This window comes from Varanus komodoensis, unplaced genomic scaffold, assembly GCF_004798865.1.
Source record: "Varanus komodoensis strain SLA01 unplaced genomic scaffold, ASM479886v1 scaffold12, whole genome shotgun sequence".
Taxonomy (NCBI): Eukaryota; Metazoa; Chordata; class Lepidosauria; order Squamata; family Varanidae; genus Varanus; species Varanus komodoensis.
Window position 1 is genome coordinate 23,402,686 of NW_025335349.1, and position 21,062 is coordinate 23,423,747.

At 43.8% G+C, this 21,062-nt stretch overlaps 1 protein-coding gene across 1 annotated transcript; it reads right to left on the minus strand.

The window, feature by feature from the left end:
- Positions 1–6,811: 6,811 nt before the first annotated feature.
- DERL1 (derlin 1) lies at positions 6,812–16,695 on the minus strand (the record flags this gene model as incomplete). Its single annotated transcript, XM_044421468.1, has 7 exons — positions 6,812–7,388; positions 8,316–8,426; positions 11,101–11,153; positions 12,344–12,439; positions 14,505–14,531; positions 15,073–15,137; positions 16,530–16,695. Coding segments are annotated over 7 exons (657 nt in total), but the record flags the coding sequence as incomplete, so codon positions are not given.
- Positions 16,696–21,062: the final 4,367 nt, after the last annotated feature.

Here is a 21,062-nt window from a genome sequence, read left to right on the forward strand (position 1 = left end):
CCCCCCCCATGAGTGCGCCATCTCTGGCACCTGCTAGACCTCCCACTCTGCCTGCATTCTTCATTCCTTCTCCAAGACCCACACAGACATTGCTCTTCCTCCACTGCTAGGCCAGCAAAGGAAGAGTGACTAACTTTGTCCACACTGAACACCAAGCCATATTGGTTTGTAGGCCACAACTTGGCTTAATGTACCATCTGGGTTCAGCACTCTTCCCAGAAGGAGGTTTATAGCCATGGTGGTGCCCAAACCCAAAGACCAAAATTTTCCACCATCAAGTCAAAACAACAGAAAGCCCTTTGGCAAAAGTGACAGTCAGTCTTGCCACTTTGCCCAAGGGTCCAGTGGGCAGCCACTTTTCCTAGCCACTCCAATGTGCCCAAGCAGCACATGGGGCAGCTGGGAAAGGTTTCCTACCCTCCCTGTGTCATCCATGAGCAGTGTAGAGCTGGCAGCAGCCAGACGTAACCATTTGGATTTTATGATTGCAAAAGCTGTGGCCAAATGTGGCTTCCCTGATCTTTTTTGCAGTATCTAGGAGGTGTCCCCACCAAGGACACCCAGCAATACTGGGGGGGGGGGTACTTCCCATGCTTGCTCCCCCTTTTATTCTCCCCCACTTTTGCATGGACATGACTTGTCAAAGTACTATTGGGGTTTCCCTCACTTTGCCCCATCCCAAAGTGCTGTCTACTCAGGGTAGATTGCAAAACTGAGGGAGCAGCTGGGATTTCCTAGCACGCCTCCCCGCAAGTACCCAAGAGCCTTCTTGGAGGGGGGAATGAAAGGGCTGTCCTTTCAAACACAATTTGCAGAACCCTGGGTTGTAGGGAGCCCTTTTTCTTCTGTATCAGCCACATTGTTGGGTTTCCTAGCACACCCCCCCCAAAAAAACCACCACAGTTTCTGCTGCAAAGGGTGCTTTCCACACCCCATCAGCTTTCTTGAAAGTCTAAAAAATAGAGGGCTACGAAATTATGATTTGGCACGTACAGTGTCCATGAGGACAGGTGTCCATGTTGAGTGGCAACTTGGGAGCCCACTGCTTTTTTTCGAACCTTTTTTTAAAAAAGGTTGGAGAATGCTCCTGCATCCCTAGACTAACCACACTTTCCCAAGCATTGATAATGGAGAGTCATTTTTTCAAAAGGTGAGTCCACAGCCAGTGCTAAATGCTTGGCCACAGCTCCATTGCAGGAACAGTGCAATGCTTCTGCAGTGTGCCCTGAGATACACCAGGAGGACTCGGGAGTGGGGAAAGGAGGCAGCACCCCTGCCGAGCCTGATTGACTGGCAGGCACAGGAGAATTTTAGCCACCATGAAGTGGTTCATTATGTGTGAGCCCACCAACTGCTGCTGTGCAGGAAGAACGATCAGTACAGAGGATCTGGGGCACAGGCCTGCGGGAGGGAAAAAGTGCATGCGTTTGTCTGTGCTAATTATCCGCCAAAATCTCTGTTGATGCTTTAAAAGATGCAGTCTCCGAAGGCCACCCTTACTTGGAAAAAGGAATGGATGGTCAGGGGAGAGGACATCATTTAATTTCAGGAAAAGAACTCTCAGGCAGAAAGACTTGGGTGAGAGGCAGCGGGTGAAGCACCACCAGCTAATCCAAGGGGATCCGATGTGACAGGTTATCAGGCCACCTGGACCTTTATTTAAGCAAGTGCCCAAGGACGGCGGAGTGGTCAGGTAGATGGCCTCCCGGAGATTCAGGATTTCACTCGAGTGAGCCATTCCTTAAGACCACCTCTTCTGGTGAGTGGACATGTGGCAGATTCAAACTTCACATGAGCTCTGAGGCCAAAAAGGGTCATGTACCTCTGATGCAGTCCAGCACCTGGGGTAACCAGGGGAACGCTCCTGCTCCAGGGTAGGAATTCTCTTCCTCCTAAGCTGTGTGCAGCCAGTGATGCCTTTCTCTAGCCCCTGGCCAGATGGCAGGCACACTGCCATCTGAAGTATCACAGTTCAGCAAGACTGTGCATGTTCTGTCCCTGGTTCAACACCTGGACTCAGCTGCTGGGCAAGTCAGGGAACGGGAGATACGAGAGTCCTTTGCCCAAGATCCCGATAGGCTGCTTGCCAGCCAAACTATACAACAATCTGTACAACCCAGTGCAAGTCAGCTTCTGATACCCTAGAGCATAATGTTTGTTCAATCAAAAATTTAAGAGGTGTTTCCATTCCCTCCAGAACAATTATTAAAGCAGGTGTGCAGGGGCAATGTTGAAATGTACCATGCAAGACAGGAATGAGAGTTGCGGGCTTTCAATGATGCTGGACTGCAACTCACATCATTCTTTACCAGTCCAACATCTAGAGCATCACATGTTCCCCTACCCAGTACAAGAAATGGAAGCTCTTTTGAATGACAGTGTGAAAGTTTCTCTGGATGCTTTTCTCAAGCTCCACTGCACCGGATTCAAAGCTGGGCTAACATTAAAACCATGAGCTAAAGAATCCAGCTTAAATCTACCTTCACTAGACTGCCAGGGGCACAGGAAAGGTGACTTCTGTGGAAGTGACACACTTGTGCAATATCCAACAAGCTGCCATGCAACCTCTACCTGCATGGAAGATGTATGTGTGGTAAGGAGCTTTTTAACCAGGGATGCTGCCTGCCTGTGTTTCTCACATGATCCCCCTTTTCCCCACCTACCTACCAATCATTTGCAGAGTTCACAGCTTTTACCTGTGTCTCCACATTCTAAATGACTGTAGTGCTTCTCCTAAGACTTAATTGTAAGCAGCAAAAACTTTGAGCCAAAATAGGCTGGTCTCTAGTATTCTGGCCTTCAGCCTTTTGCCACATCCACCAGCAGACTGCAGTCTTCGAGAGCTCCTCTAAAACTGCATTCCACCTTGGGGCCGAGTCTCAACACATGTATTTTAAACACAACAGTCAATTTTAAATGTTGACATAAGCTAGGGCTTTCATACAGCTTGTATACTGACTAATGCCTCAACAGACCATTGCTGGCCTTAGATCAAGAGTGGGCAACCTGTTGTCCATCGGATGAGCCACAGCCAGCATTAGCCCGTGGTTATGGGAGCTGCAGTCCAAAAATGCCTACCTCTGACAAGCCACCAGTAGTTTGTCTGATCCTAATAAGACTATGCTGCAGAACAGGTTTACTGGGACAACGTATGAACACATGTACCAGCACTCAATAATCTTATGGTCTATAGGAATTAAGCATTTTGCAGGTTAGAAAAGTGCTACTTACTTTAAGCTTTTTCAGGTGAATCTTCAGAGGTTGAAGCCCCATTATATCCAGGTCTTGTGAGGACAAAAATACCAAATGAATAATTTAGAGTTTTTACAACTTTAATTTAAAACTTTGCCAACCAAAAAACAACAAAAAGAATTTGGTTACAAAAAGAGACTTTCGCTATACAAAAGAACAGAAGTACCCATTTCACAATGGAATCTGCCATTGTCAGTGTCCACTGACAAATCAAGGGAAAGGGGGATAGAGTTAGGTGAATAAATCAAAGCAACGTCGAGCATTCAGATGTAAGCGTGAGTTAACACCCAGAAAAGGCACGAAGCATCATCACCAGACTGGTGCAAATCTTTTGTCTGACTGCACCAAATTTTGCATGTAAAAAGCTACCACATTAAGAAAAGGGTAAACCAAACACCTTCTCCACAACACGTATGTTTCCACATCCAAAGATTCTGATACAGGGATGCATTCAAAGAGCCGAACCCAACTTCATGATGGACACAAAGAACAGCCCTCCATCCACTGAGTTGCTGCAAAGGACATCCAGGCCAGTCACCTGCAGAAGCGAGTCTTAACAAGCCAACTCCCCCATGCATTCTCTCATGGGAATCTCCCAAGCACTGTACCATATGCCTTCCACAGCATTTGAATCTGCTTTAAGACTGTGGTGCAGATAGAAATTTACAGAAGGAACCAGCTGTTTCTTCCAAGCATCCCAATAGCTTCCCAATGAATTTTATACTTGTAAGGATGGATGCCTTTGCTCTTTTCAGATGCATTAAGAGACATTTCTGCGGCAACTACCTGTGGAAACACCAAAAGCATGAGGAGGAGGAACATGGTTTGCTCCAGCAGTTATCATTGCTAAACAGTCGAACTGCAGTGGTTGTTCTTCACTGCTAAGCTCTCTGGCAATCAGAACTGTTGTGAAGAAAAGGGGGATTTCTTTACCTTTCCCTCACTATGCTCCAGATGAAAATGAGCTCACACAGGCCTGCCAGCCAGCCAGCGGTCCTTCTTTGCTTTGTGAGATTGACATGCCTGATCATCTCAGGCCGCTGCCCCCACCATCCATGCTCAGGGGATCAGATCTGTCAGAACAGTGCATGGGTTCCCTAAAATTTCGAAAGTACTGTACTTTAGAAGTACTGTTGTTTCTACAGAGGTGGAGAATCACATTGTTGGATAGGTTTCTCTAGCCTTTTAACAAACACAAAGTTGCCCTACCAGTAGAAAGCTGGCATGCCATGGAAGAATGGTTCTAGACTGGCTCTGCCCTGCCCATTTTTTCACTATTTTTTCCCATGGGGCATATTCAAACCTACAATTTCCTGCCTAGATTCTCAAGAGGTGCTGTCCCTGTAAGTCTATACTCACGTGCCTTTTCAGGATATACTGATCAGCTCTTAGAGCTGCACAGATATAGTCTTCATAAGAAATTCGGCTTTGCACAGAACAAATCAATAATACCACACACAATGCAGTGATTGGTCTCTCCTAGAATTCACAACAGGGAAGATACAGATCTTAAAAGAATGGCTTTTTGCTTCATAAGATTTTGCACTTAAAATCAAGAACCTGGGTTTGGGCATTCTGACCTTCACAATAAATGTTGCTTAGGCCAAGACCATTTGCCCATGGGAAAGAATACAGCACAGCCCAAACTTTACTTTCTGGTTTTGCAGTTAGCACTGCAAAAACCTTAAGATGGAGTTCAGTGTTAAGAAGGTGCCTGACTCTTTTGCTATGGAAAACTGCTGGAAAGAAAAGAGCAACGTTCTTGGGAGTATGCACTTCTGTCCCCCAAGCCCTACATTGCATGCCAGCCCAGAACAACCAGTGAAAAAGCACTACAGCAACCTTCTTCAAATCAGCACCTCCTGGGATTCTGGAATAGAGCTCTCATCATCCCCACTTGGGCATGGTGGGAGTTGTAATCCAAGCAACTAGAGGACAATGGTTTGACAAAGGCCAGATGACAGGAAGCCGGTTTCCCACACTCTATAAACCCAAATGACGTGCCAGAAATTCTAGGCCTTTGGAACTTCAGTCATTTAAATATATATATATTTAAGCCTTTGGAAGATTTCTTACCATGAGGACAGCGCTAAATAATTTCTTGATCTACACCGTTCTGGACTATTGAGACAAATATTCTCAAGGTTTTGGTTTTCTTTAACAAAGACCACCACAAGGGGTTTGGCGTTCACACATTTTGGAACCAATCACAGTCAACATGAAACCCAGGCAGCTTATCATTCCTTCCTTCCAGCTCAGCATTCAAATAGTAGCTACACTTGTGGAAGACCTGTCAGAGGTTACGAGGGGAAATCATACCAGCAGTAGGAAAGACGAGAGCATTCAGAAGCACTTGCACAGGGCTTCCCATTTTCTTCAGTGTTAGAGAAGCGAGATCTCTTAGCACATCTAGATGAACAGTTGTTTGTAACTACATCTGCAGATGGGAATGTACAAACAGTAGACACACATCCTAATGGGATTTTGGAGGCAGGGGGTAGAATGAAAGCAGGATCGCTGTGATGTCTCTTGGGTTTGCACAGTAAGCCACTTCACCTGACCAGTATGAAATAAGGCAGCCGTTCCCAACAAAGGACGCTGCAGATGTTTTGGAATTCCGCTCCCATCTGTCCCCTCTCGCACGGCCAAAGTTCAGTTGTAGCCCACTGGAGGCACCCAAGTGGGGAAGGCTGCGCCAAAGGAACACAAGGAGTTCTGCAATGAGGACGGAAGGGACCAACAGCCTGAGAAAACACAGTCTGGTCTACTGCTTTCTGCCACCATCAGGGCGTGCTGGCCAAAAACTACATTTATTTCTCTAGTCTCCAGTGCTGCTCTACCTAGTAATTGTCTACATCTCTGCAGATGTGCAATGATATCTTGCTCCTTTTTCATACTAAAATGGGAAGTCTTAGTTTCCAAAAGTAAAGGTTACTAGGCACCCAAGTCTTATTCCGACATGAGAAGCAAAGGGCTGGGATGGGGAAAGGAAAGAGAAAGCTGCCACCTGCTTTATTAAGCCCAGCAACCTGGTTCCAGCAGTTCCTCATTTTTAAGAAAAACAGTATTTCGTTCCAAGTCACCCAAACTATGATCTGCTGCCAGTACGTCCTCATCCACACCCTGCACAAGAAATGCATTATCCTGTTTAACTTTACATGCACAATGCACACCCAGGAGCCATTATCTTCATAGCACCAAGCACACTATGTCAATCCCATACGTTATTTACTCGCAGTCTCGCCAAGCTCCACAGGACTTACACCCAAGGAAATGTGCACAACACAGTGACATTCAAGTGTACCAGCTTTGCTACGCAGAGAGTGTGGTGGCATTCTGGTGGCTGCAGCAAGTTTTACAGACAAAAGTTAGGGTTCACCCTTCACCCCTTTCTTTCCTGCTTCAGTGCCCCAAACTAGCATCTCTCCTACTACAAACCAATCGGAATTGATCAGCTAGTACTTGGTGACCCCAGAAAGGGAATCTTTAACAGTCTGTTCCTGCTAAATAAAGGCAAATGTAGCTACAGATACCTGAATTTGTTTAGTTAGTACTAGAGTGAACTTTAAAGCAACGCTTTTATTAATTACACTGTTAAGGAGGGCAGTCTTGGACGAGAAAAGTAGATTAAGAGGACTCAATAGGCCCCATACATGAATTGAGGCTTACAAGTCAGATGGAACAGCATTTTTTCACCTGAGGAGAGACTGGAAAGAGAAAGCACACTGTGCTAGACAACGATCAAAATGTGTTTCTTTTTTTAATGGCAGCACTGAGTTGAGCACTTTTCAAGAGCCGGGTGTAAAAATCTCTGGTGCCTTCCAAGCGTCCCCTTCCACCAGGAGCTAACAAAAATTCTTAATGAGCCACAGCCAAGAGCACCAGAGCAGACCTGGCCCTTGAGTACGCTCCGCAGCAGCAATCATTCCCACGAACGGTCAAAGAGGTTCCTCACGCATACACACACACAAAAGAAGAAAGAAGCAGAGAGTCCTCCTCATTGATCACCCAGCCGAAAGCCCTGGCCCCAGTTGTGTCTTCCATCGCCCTGCCGGTTGTCTGCAGGTCTGCGCATGCTGGCCGGCGGCACACCAAATCCAGACACCCCTCCTCTCCTATTGGGAAGCCAGTGATACCTGGGAGGCAAGCAAAAGAGCTGCTCAGAGATATGCAGGTGCACAACCAACAAGAAATTCACTGGATGCTGGATTTTTACACATTCCTGTCCCCCACCCGCTGCACAAAAGTCAACCTTTCAATTCAGAGAAGTATTTTTAAAGGTTCGGTGTTGCAGTTCTTTCTGCCAGTTTAGATTTTAAGATCCGGGCAAATTGTAGGAGTGTTGCCCTTCCTGGTTTGGTGAAAATCCACTGCATATGAATACAGTTCATAGAGCAACCACACCCAGTTTTCATTTGCCAGTCAGTTCCAGTTTTGCTTTCTATTTACCAGGAGAGGGCAACCTGTGGTGCTCCAGATGTTTTGGCCAACAGCCCCTGTCATTCCTCTCCATTGGTTATGCTGGCTAGGGAGCTGTAGGCCAAAGGATCTGGAGTAGCGAGACCGGCACTTGTTAGTACTAACAGGGCTGCACATTGACAGAATGAAAAAAGAACACAGCTGATGGAAAACTGGAGGGAGGTAAAACATGAGGAAGTCTGCTGTTGGAGCAAGCATCTTTTTTTTTTTTATAAAGTGGCATGCAAGGCAGATCTGAGAAAGCCCATGTCTAGATGGAGGTTCTGCAACACACTGGTTTTGCTTCAGGTGAATTGACCTCTAGGTTTATCTGACTTTTTTTTTCTTCCTCTCTTTGACTGGCGGCTCCTAAAGTTTCGGCCTAGCAGATTACTGCCTATCTTCTGTCAGAGACACACAATTTGCTAAAATGTAAGAACTGACTTGATTATGAGTAAATCCACCTAAAAAAAAATCCCTTCTTGCACCACCTAAATTCTCTCATTGCCACTGTAATTCTTTTCAACTGATTAGCTGGGATAGATCAACATTATTTTCAAAGTGAGCAAGCCTGACCTTTTAAAGAGAGAACTCAACCAACTTACAGAATCTGAGGTGTCGAAAGAAAATTTCTTCCTCCCAAGTCCATTGGATATTTAAACATTAAGAAAAAGTACAGATGACCAACCAGATTGCCAATCAGCTCATTGATGATACTGCAGGGGACAAGGAACAAGATTTTTAACCCACCTATCAGGATGCATTGCCTCCACAAGGTGACATACATTACAAACACATTAACGAACACATTTCAGTTAAGTATATACATAGCAGTAGCAGCACCTAATTTTTTTAAAGCACCAAGTGTGGCCTGGAAGGTTTCTCCAGGGGGATGAGTTCATATTATCTGCCTGGGAAGGGAATTCCAGAGATGGGGCCACCACTGACAAAGCCTTATTCCTAGGATCCACCAGCCTAACAGCTCTTGCTGTTGAAAAAGAATGCAGTCTCCAGGGAATATTAACACTTGACAGAGTGCTTTATACAGTTAACTTTCAGTAAAACCATTTCTACTACCAATCTGAACATGTCGTAGGATGTACGGCAGCCTTCTTCAACCCGGTCCCTTCCAAACGTTTTAGACAAAAATTCCTAACATCCTTGGTCATTGGACATGCTGACTTGGGCTCACAGGAGTTGCAGTCAAAAACATCTGGAAGGCAGTGGTTGAGAAAAGCTGATGTATAAGATTTTAGACTACATGGGAGTAAGTCCCATTCAATTCAGTGACTGACTTATGAAATGTATGGGAGTCACATGCATGTAGGCCTCAACTAGGAAATAACCTAAGCCAAGTTTCTCAAGTGTTCAATACTGGTTGAAGAACAAATACTTAGTTTTGAAGATACACATCCTGGAATTTTGGCAAAATGAATCCTAAGGGCTAGAATCAACATAAAGTTGAGAGGCAATTGCAATAACGGTGTACTTGAATCCCAGGAATGACGAAGCCACAGTGCAAGAACATAGAAGAGTCAAGTTGGATCAAGCCAAAGCCAGTATCCAAAAGTGTCACTCTGCAAACTCAAATACCACTAAAGGAGCTCCACCACACTTTTCTTCTGTGCAAGCAGTTGCTCCTTATGCCTGCAACCAAGGCAACCAGTTCTGTAACTGAAATGTGCAACCACTTTTACACAAAAAGCAGGCACTGGATGCTTCTCTTGGGCATAGTTTGGAACCTAGTTTCCACAAGCACAAGGTTATTTGTGCCAACAGAATAACACAGTAGAATACTGCCCCAGCAGTCCTTCTAGTCCTGCATTTGGTTCACGGTCCCCAAGCAGCTGCTGTGGGAAACCTATGTGCAGAACATGAGTTCGAGAGCACCCCGTTTCTATTCCTAAGCAACTAGTATACAGAGGCATCCTCTCTCTAATACCAGAGGTAATGTACAGTCATCACCACTGGTAACCATTAGTTGCCTTATCATCCATTAATCCATCTAATTCATACAAGAATGAAAAAGGTTGTCTACAATCATCTATTCCAACTTGTTCTATTTTGCTTTTCAAGGCCTTGAGATACACATAGATCATCCTTATGGAAGGCCTTTCTCTCTTGGATTCCAGATGTCAGGAGTTACTAAACTAATCTCTCCACCGGACATCCAGGAGAGGAAGTACCCAAGGAAAAAAAATAAAGGGAAACCAAGGACATATTTCAGTAGTGTTTTCAGCAGCTGCCCCAGAATGAGAAAACACTCTTCCTCCAGAGACTTGAACAAGACCAAAACCTTTAGGAAGTACTGGAAGTGCTTTCAATTTTACTTTCACATGGCCAAGGGGAAGCTATTAAGTGGGCAATTTGATTTTGTTTGGTTTTTGTTTTAGGACAGGCTGACTACACAGTAGAACAGCTGAAAATCTAAGCAATTATCTGACCTTCTCCTAGCAGAGTCTGCTTTGTACCCAAGCAGTATCTTACTGGTAGCCTTAACCACTTCCACATATAGCCAAAGATATTAAAAGCACAATCATATACATGTTTAGACAGAGAAAGGGTCTTAAGACTTCCATGTTAAGATTTCCTGGGATTTGTAGGAATTTTTTTTCTGTCTAAATGGGAATAGAATCTTTCCCCAAGTGGGCCAACCTTGGTCCTATATTGCTAAGAGAACCCCCTATATAGGAAGATAAATACCTCTCCACACTCCAAAACACTTTTGACTCTTAGCAGTCACATATTCAAAAAACGTATTTTAAGAATAGGAGAGATTAATGATATTTTTACATGCCATTAATCATGTGGCCATCTTATCCTTAAAGGGGGAAGAACATAGCAATATACTTCCCATGCATGAGCAAACTCATTCAGAACAGGGTCTGTCCCAGCTTACAGGGCTGGTCTTAACAGCAGTGCCTGTAATGTCCCTGTGAGAGCTTTCACCATGGGACTTGTTCACAGAGGAACCCACCAAAGGAGAGCGGCAGGTTAGAGCAATGGAAGGACTGGCCAAAGGGAGGGAAAGATTGTCCTCCACCATAATTTCACAAGCATCCAAATATTTTGGATGCCCTTCCAGATATTTAAGTAAGATGCACTAGGCAGCATTCAATGCTGCCACTGCACTAGTGGGAAAATCCACTACTGTCACAGGAAATAAACATTTGCTAGCACAAGCGAGGAAACAGCTGAAATTTGTTCCACTACCTTGTCCTGCTGTGGGAGCCATAGTTGCAGCCAGTTTCATGCTGTGCTAGGAACCACAGTGAACATTTCCACTAGTATGACGTGTTTAGAGTGAGCAAACGTCATGACTGGATATTGCCCCCTGTACTCCATATGTGTGTGGGACAAGCACATGCACAAAGATTTGAGAATACTTACGAGCCTCCAATGATATAGTTGAATCCCAGGATAACCCATGGTAGATAGCATGCCTAGAACAATAGTATATACAGTGTAAGTTATGAACACCTCCAAATGTAATTCCATAACCCACAGAAAATTACATACGTACTGAGGTACACTGCAAGGGATTAAAATAAATAGCATGATCTGATAGCACAGAAGCATTCTCCAAGTGCTATAGCTAAAAAGATTCAGAAGAAAACAGCTCAAGAGAATTTGCACAGTTCAAATGAACAGACTGTGTGTAATTCACACTTTGAAAGAACTTCTTCCCTTGGGTTGCAACATCCAAGACACCTTCTAAAAACTGATTAGGGAGCAGTTCTATAGCCTCAACTTCTTCAGGAGTGCACACCTCACCCCCTTCACTGACAACACAGAAAGGCCGAAGATCAGCCTCAGAAAGGAGCAACAGGGTCAACAGCTTACACTGTATCCTAGTCTCAGCTCCTCCTCTCCTCTCTGCAGCACTTTCGTCTAGACATCTGAAAACAGCCATCTAGATGAAATGCAAATCATCACTGTCCCCCCTCGCTCTGTGCACTGGATTAACAGAGCAAGCACAGTGGCTTATGTGTATTTTTGGGGGGAGGGAACTGAATTGCGCCCTTGAGCCTCTCATATGGCTGGTAGATGCCCTTCATTTTTTGGTCCATCTCATGGAACCCCTGACCTCAGCTGACCCAAGCATTTCCTCCTCAGCCTAGCCTTTTCCTACCCTTTTGCATTATCTTTCTTTCCTTGTCCCTCCTCATCACACCCCAGACCACAACAATACCATATTCCTTCCCATAAAGCCAGTACCTCGCAGTAAGCCTAACCTCCAAACATCAATAGAGAGCAGCAATGGCAAGACACAGAGATGAGGTAGCCAGTAATATTGGGAAGGTGGGTAAAGTCAAGGAACAACATAAGACCCATCAAGTCCACACCTGGTTGCAGTGGTTCAGCATATTTTTACAGCATCCACACAGTGAAGGAAAAGAGCCGTAGATTCACTTGTATCTACTTCCACTATGATTGTGATACACGTTCCCATTTCCAGCTCTATCCTGCACAAAGTTATGGAGGACAAGTATCTTCAGAGCAGCACATTAAGTGCCAGCATTCCTTCAATAAACTTCACGGAATACCTACAGGCAGGGAGAACTTCCTCTCTTTCTTAATCAGAGGGTGGCAGTCCCTTGGGTTGGGCAAAAGACTTTGGAAAAGCCCTTACCTTAAACCGTGTCCCAAACCAAAATGACACAATCATATCTCTGTTCAGCTGGGCCCAAACATAGAGCACTGACATGATGAGGGGAATCATCAGCAACTATAAGAGAAACAGGAGAAAGGAGAAACAAATAATTGAGAATGGATATAGCAGTACTGAGCAACTGCAGACAATCCAAGAAAAACTGTAATGCAAATAAACATGTTCAGTTCTATCTATGGCAGTAACCGCCTAGTATGCTCCAGATAGATTAGACTACAATTCCCATTGCCTCCCACACCCAGCATGGCTAATGGGAGCTCTACTCAAACACATCTTGGAGGCTGGAGAGCTGCTCCCCATACATGGCAGCACAAAACCCACCAGAAATCATTGCTGTGAACATGTCACCAGGTTTTCTAAGATGGTGAACAGAGAGCACTGTCAAGACCCATGAAGCCAGAAGACACAGCCGACCAGTTGCCTTCAGCACAATGGGTCACAATTCATGAAAGCCTGACACCATTCTCAGTTTGGGCTTATTCTACAAATTCGGTCCTGCTGATTTTACCAAGACGTACTTCTATGGAAATAAGCTCCCGACTGCAGACCTCAGGATTACAGAGAAGCCTGATCAAGGAATAGAAATTAAAATGGAGTATATAATTTGATTCCATGACACTGTAGGATTCAGCCCTGACCACAAAGGTCTTTAGGTCTCCTTATTCAGAACTTTTGTTTGGGGACTTACGTAACTAGATACTTTGCAAGAAAAAAGGTGATTTCTTCTTTACAAAGAAGATACCAAGAGAAGCAAAGTTGTTAAAGGGGAGGGAGAATTTGGGGATGGAGGTTGTTTTGGGTTTTTTGTTTTTTTACACAAAGGTGTCAACAACTAAGCTTAGTTCATTTCATGACCATGTTATACGACACATATCTGCCTCCCGTGCCTTGGAAATGGGAGACTTGCTGAATGTTTTCAATGCAAATGTTTAATATAATTCTCTCTTGCTCTGCTACAGTACAGAAACTGCATGCATTTGAGGAAGCTCCTTCTAAGACGGTGAGGATTTGAGGTAGAGGACAGCAGGCCTTACAAAGAACATGGAGAAGGCAGGCCAAATGTACGGAAGGGCAAGCTGGCAGGATAGCCACATGTTCGTGTTCATGGGCACAATCCCAAGTGGTACTTTCATGAAACTCCCAAGCAAAGTGTTAGTCTTGAGATATCTCACTGCAGAAGTAACAAAAAGAAGCACTCTCCTTCTAGAAGCCAACTGCTGCAGGAGCAAGCAAGGTGCTCAGGGAAACCAGAGTTTGTGAATTGAAGGCAGCACATGGCATGGTTAGAAGGACCCCCTTCCAGCTACTTTGAGGCTCTGGGAATGTCCCGTAAGTGCTATCTGCTATACGGGAAAAAGATTTTAGGGCAGCTACTTAAAATCTGGCTGGAAAAGAATGCTCTTAGAGCATACCCACTCTTGACATCTGCAACCTTAATACCTTGGCTATCAACAGACTGCATTCAGTCACAATTATAAACTAAAGTTTATTGTTACATGAATAAATCTGGAGTTCATATACTCTTCTCCTCCTCTCCACTTCTCTAGTGCGGTTACAAAATTGGAAGCTTTTGCAGCTTAGCATTACAACTGAACCATAAACTGTGGCTAGTATTAACTAGGTTCTGGACAACAAGCCAGCTTCAGAAGCCAAGGTTTTGAGGTTGCCTTCTTTCTGCAAAATTACAGTTAATACTTGCACTGTATATTCGGGTTTGGACAAGGCTAAACTATAATTAATTTAAAAATAAAAAAAGAAGTAAACGTTTCCTAAATTCACAGCCACTTCAGAGGGCAGGGGAGGGAGAAGTGAGGGAAATGATAAGCTCTGCTCTTACTCTACTTTTCATTCTTAGTCTGAATGAAACCATATTCCCCTAGGACTGTAACTTGTACAATTTGTGTGTGGCTGCACTCTTCCAAATCTTCAGAAGCAAAGACTGACCCCATTTTTCCCTTAACTCCTCACTCATTTAGAGTGGAAGGCAGCAAAATACACACACAGAGGGTGCTTCTCTTTCACATGATCCAAATGAATTTGCTACTTGACCAGAGTACAAGCAGCAGTTTGAAGAGCAAGCTCCTTAACTGCAAGAATGCTTGCAAACCAGAGAGAGACTTACCTGCATATTCATTGCTAAGCCAGTGATCTATCATTGTTTTGACTAAGGAAAGCCAAACATCACAAAAATAAGCACTTGTGCTGCTGATTTAACAACAACGAGCTTTTGAGCCAGGCACATACTGTCTGGGACACCCTGCCATGGACACAGCCTTCCAAATGGTTGTACTGACCCTCTCCCCCTCCCTCCCCCTCCCATGCACACATTCTCAGAAAAAAAGGGCCCCGTACAGAAGAAAACATTTTAGAAGCCAGACACGTGGCCTTTACTGAGATTTGTGACTAACTGTAACTCTTTATATTTATACCAAGTTCATCACATGTGATTCTTACATCTTTCCCTGGCATCCCACTTTATATAAAGAAAGCCCAATATTATTAGATACACTGCAAAGAGGAAAACAGGAGCCAAATCATGATTACCACTCAGCAGCCTTGTCACTTAGCCAAGATCTGAACTGGGCAACTGTGCATCTTGCAGGTGAGATTCACAGCACCTCTGTGTATGTTTTCCCAGGATTCAAAACATTACAACATTTGGGATATTGGTGCCAAGGAAAAAAGGATACAACTATGCAGAGCCAGTTAAAGAGAAGCATGAACACATAGTCGGCTGGCCTTCCATCAAAAGCACCTGTGAACAAAGCACAGCATTAGCGTGACTCTGAAATCCTGGCAGTTGTTTTGCTAACTTCCCCCAAGAGGCACTGGCTGGCTCTTAAGGGCTATGATTATATTGCAGGACACAACTGCAACTTTAGTGCAGAGAAAGAAATAAGAGGCTGCTCTCTTTCACTAGCCTACAGGAATAGGCAGAGGGGCTTTCTTCAGTGAAGTTGTACCTTTAAAAACTGGCTGTTTTAACACACCCCTAAACGTATTATTCTGCAGAAATGCCTATGCAATACAGGTGACAGCTTTGCACCTGGTGTTATTTTTCTGCAAATACCATGGGAAGCAAACTTACTGTGCAAATTTACACAATCAGCCTTAATCCCAGGTAAGCCTTAATCCCAGGGTACAGGCTGCAGCCCTAGGGAGGGTCTCAAATGGCATCCACATCATGGTGAGAGTGTTTTTAAAAAGATGTATATATTTAAGAACTAGGTCTGTATGCTATAATTACTAACCACCGCCCCATTAAGACTCATAAGTTATATATGAACTGCATGTTTGCATTAGTAATTGTCAATAAGGAAAAATCTTCCTGATATGTCTTGCCTATATCCCTTGGCAACTCATCTGCTGTCTGCCATGGGAGCCCCGGCCAAGACACAGATGGAGACCTACAAACAAGACTCCAGAATGGGCCAGATGAAAACAGAAGAGAAATTAATGGCTCCCTCCTCTTGTTTCATAGCGTAACTGAAAGCCCACTTTCAAACAGGTTGCACAGCGTCCGTTTTACTAGTTAGACTTCATCTTCCTCTCAGGACTGATACCCTTGCCAGACAAGCTCCCACATTTGCATATTTCCACAGCACAAGCATCTGCTTACTCCTATCTTCTGTGGCAGAACTCCAATTATAGAATTCTACCCCAGAAGGGCTAGGTCATCCTCTCCCTTGCTTAGTTTCTGGCAGGTGGTGAAGACATTTCTGTTCTACTTTGTGACTCTTTTGCTTTTTAAGCACTGACAGTCAATGTAGGTTTTCAATACTCCATTCTTAATCTTTGTTACTGATCATGCTTTAATATTGGTTCTCTATGGTGCCTTGAGAGTCTTATGACCACCTATTACTCTTTTAATTAACAATAAACTAGAATTGCTGGTTCATTGTGAATAAGCTACATGTCTTAGCATTTTGCTCATCCACCATAAGTCAGAAAAAGCCAGCGGTTCTGGCTTATGCACGAATCTGGCCACACTTTTACTTAAAATGTTTAGTATAATGAGATGCTAACTTGGCCATCTCTGCAAGACCAATTGAGAGGTGTATAAAAGCAAGAGGTAGGTAATGTGTGTCCTCAATGTAAGAACTAATTCACATGCTCACACAGCTATGCACACTTAATGATAGGTTACCTGTTTCTAGTCGCGTTGAATACTGATACAAAAAATATAAGTTCACCAGGTAAAGAAAACCTGTTCCTGGGCCAACAGGGAAATAGAATGTTGCTGTTATTGGCCTCCAGATCTGTTCAAACAAAACACAGTAGGAATTCAGACTTTTACTGCTGAGAGAGACAGTTTAAATGGTAAGTTTAAAGTTTAACTTACTTTTATCAGGAAATACTGTTTGACAACATTTGTTACATAAGATACAAGGAAGGCAGTATCTATTCTGAGCACCTGTATATTGCCAAATTTGCAAGATTCTGGCTACCTGGAATCTGAAGATGTTCTTTTGAGAAATAAGCTATTGGTCCCCAGCAATATGGGCAAATTTTAGCATCTGAGCAGTGTGATAGGTTATAAGTATTATTGTTGTTGTTGTATTATATTATACTCTGCCTTTCTGTCTATGCAAGAACCCCAAAGGAGCTGAGAAGGTTTTCCTCTCCACTTTATCCTCACAACTCTGTGAGACAGTTTGGCTGACAATCCATGGCTACCCCAAAGTCACCCAGTGAGCTTCATAGCTAAGTGGAGACAAGAGCCAGGATCTCTTCAGTAGCTGTCCAACACTAAACTAGTATATATAACTAAAGAGCAGTCAGAATGAAATCTTTACAGATATTTCAAAGACTAATCCAATTGATTCCAAACCCCATGCTGATTTAGTATAAACCTGGCTGTATTATTTTGTCACAGGCTCGTCACAGGAACATACAAAGTGCCTTCTATTAACATTACTGAGTTTGTTTAGCTCGGTATTGTCAACACTTCTGCCACTCTCCGAGATCTCATGCAGAAGTTCTTTCAACCCGATCTGGAGATGGCAAGTATTGAACCTGCAAAGTATGTGCACTATTTTCCTACAGCCCAGTTTCCATGAAAAGGAGGCCCACTACTCGTGCAATGAATATATGAACTACTACAAGCAATTTCCCCTTTGGGGATTCACCCATGATACAGGAGCAATAACTGACATGAGGACGGTTGCCTTCCACAGGCTGTTTGCTCTGACTTGCACCAACGACCAGTTGCACACATGTGCTCTAGCACAACACCTGTTTATGGCCTTTCCCATCTATCATAATTCAAAAACAGCCCTACAAACCCAGTGAGGAGCACAGTCACATAAGAAGCCTTGCCACGAGGGGCTGACTCATGTTGCCATTTTTGACACAGCGCCCTGATTCAGCATACCTTCCAGAAAAAAGGGGTAATTTTTACCTAGATTTCATCCATTCTAAGTTTTCTAAATAAGTCTGACCTCTGTTTCAGACTTCAGAGAAGAACAGCTATGATACCTGTTCATGTGTATCAATTCTGACAGCACAAGTCTGTGCTTGTTTACTCATAACCCACACTATATTCAATGGGGCTTACTCCCATATAAGCATGAAAATTGGAGCCTGACCGTACTAAGGACAGGTTGATGATGATCGCTATGATGCAAATGGAGAGAGTGTGCAGAGTTATTAATTCCCCATCTGGAACATAGCTGCACCTTACTAAGTCAGCCAAAGAGATGGCATAGCCATAACTTTGTGCACTGCACTTCCCATCACATCAGATAATACAGAACAGAGGCTAGTCCAACCCACCCTTTCATTAGGAATCCTACTGACTGCTGCGCTGTATGCCTCACAAAGTAACGTTACAATGAAGCGCACAAGAGCTTTGGAATAGTGTTGGACAGCCACATATTTAACAACTCACCCATTTTTACACCAAGGATGGGCAGAAAGTAAGATCTCCAAATGTTACGCACTTCAGCTCCCAGTATTCTTGACAAATGTCCATGTTGGGAGGGACTTCTGGGAGTTGATGTGCAAACTATCTGGAGATCTACCTTCTGCACACTCCTGATGTAGACAAGGAATTCCATGCAGGTGACTGAACGGGCTACCTAAGCCCCATTCCTCCTCCATCAGCTTGCTTGGCAACAAGCTGGTAAAATATTTGCCTTCCAAGAAGCTAGAGGGCTGCATTTCCATGCTAGCCACTGAGGAGGGCTTTCCTTCCTCCATATCTAACCTAGAAAAAGAGGGGAGCAGGCTAGAAACCTTTATAGGCTAATTTAGAAGCATCAGAGAAAAGCATCAGGGAACTATTCCCCTCTGCAGGTTACCCAACTAAGATTGGACAGACCTGAATTAAAAATGCATTCCCATAGGTATACTGTGACAATACACTACAATTTCCAACCTCCAGCCTCCATTTCTCATAGCACCAATGCAGTGAGCAGTAGAAAATGGAAAGCTTAAACATGCAGGAAGTCAAAGAAATTCATAACCCTGCCACTAATGCTATTGTGACTTTGTGGACATTTATAAAATGTAATTATCACCTACTCACAGCACTTCTACTTGAGACTTTTGTTCTATTCACACTGATCAAGAAGATGAATTTGCAAATTATGTCACTTAGCTCAGTAAAGAAAAGGCAACTTTGTGGTTAGTTTAACCCTTGAACGACTCATGGTCTGGCTTTGCACATCATACAACCACCTTTCATGAAGTCAGTCAGAGATGGATTTTGAAGCAAACCGGCAGCTCATGTGCAGGATGCAAACAAGCAAAATGGGCAGGATAACCCACACTTTATTTCCATACATACAATCAGGGCCACTGCCTGACAATAATCATTTCTATATCTGTGAAGCCTTTACTGCTAGGCAATAGCCGTCTTCACTCTTCTTTCTTAAGAGCTAGATCTTCCATGCTAGTACATAAACAGTTCTGCCCCTCAGACCTCACTCAGATGAATAAGCTGAGGTTTGAGAATCCAAAAATGGGTTCAATAGCAGGGAAACCTCCTCATTAAATGGGTGTGCACCAAAGTGTTAGCATCTCCTTTGACAGTTCAAGACAGCACCAAAAGTAATTCATGCTTGAATGTTGTGACACAAATTATGCAAATTTATTAATCTTCTACATAACTTGTTCTACAACATTTACTATCTTGCATTACTTTTATTTTCTAGTAATGAAGGGAAGGAATACAGGGGGCTCTTGTGTCTCCCTTACTACCAAAGATCTTATGCAACAGCAGGGCATAGACACACACTAAAAATGCACCCATTTTCATGATCACAGCAGGCATCGCCCACATATTTTTAATTGTCATATTAATTTTGACAATTGTTAAGATAGAGAAATATGATTGCAATGAGGGAGAGAGAAAAAAGTTAAGAGTAATTAAGTGGAAATCAATATGCAATATATAACTTTTATGTTTTCCTGTGGCATTTCAACATAGCTCTGCGTACAGACAGAACATTAAAAATATTAAGCAGCAGACTGTTTTCCAAGTATAATTCTATTACTCTTGTCTCTTATTTATTTACTTAAAACATTTCTATGCTGCCCCCATCGCAACAAAGCCTCGGGGCGGCTCACAAAGAATACATAAATACACACATCAATAATGATAATATAACAATTTTAAAAAATCGTTTAAAAACCCCCGGTGCATTCTTGGCTAAAAATTTTAAAATCCTAATTAATTCAATAATTTAACAATTAAAATAAGTTTTAAATAAAAGTCTTAGCCTGACGCCGAAAAACAAATAATGACTGCGCCAGGCGGACCTCTCTGGGGAGCGCATTCCATAGATGGGGCGCCACTGCAGAGAAAGCCCTCCTCCGGGTGCTCACCCTCCTAATATCATTCACAGAGGGCTCCCGGAGAAGGGCATCTGTTGCTGATCTCAAGGGGCGGGAGGGCATATATGGGCGCAAGCGCTCCTTTAGATACCCAGGGCCCAAGCCGTTGAGGGCTCTATAGGTGATAACCAACACCTTGAATTGGGCCCGGACTTCAATCGGGAGCCAGTGGAGCTGACGGAGAACTGGGGTTATATGAGAACAATGCCCAGTCCCCGTCAGCAGCCTGGCAGCTCTATTCTGCACCAATTGAAGTATCCGGACCATCTTCAAGGGTAGCCCCACGCAGAGCACGTTACAGAAATCTAAAGAAATCTCTTCCTCTCCTAAGTTCACTTATTTATTCCTAACTCACTTTTACTCCAAAAGACTCAAGTTGGCTTGCAGAGAGTATTCCCTCTTCTGTCCTGTAACCATCCTGTAAAGAACTGGTCCCTCTCAGCCTAAGGTCACCCAGTGCACTTCATAACTACAGCATGGCTTGATATAGCCACCCTGCTGCAGCTAGGCAGGTCCGGGCCCAGTCAGTGCCTGGAAGGGATGTCACCTGGAAACACCATGTGTGCCACCTCTGCTTTCATAACAAAGCAGCAGAATGTGTACTAAATAAGCACCCAAAAACCAGAATGATCATTTGAATCGCTGTCCCTTTTTAAGCACAGTATGCTCCTCACTGCACCCCCAACTAAACTACCCCAGAACATGCTCCGTTGGGGTGGGTGGGAGGTGGAAAACATAGATTCGTTTCCTTGCACAAAGTTGATCCAGCCTCCCCACCCATTATACCTTCCAGGTGTTTTGGACTTCAACTCCCATTAAACCCATTCAATGCAGTCAGCTG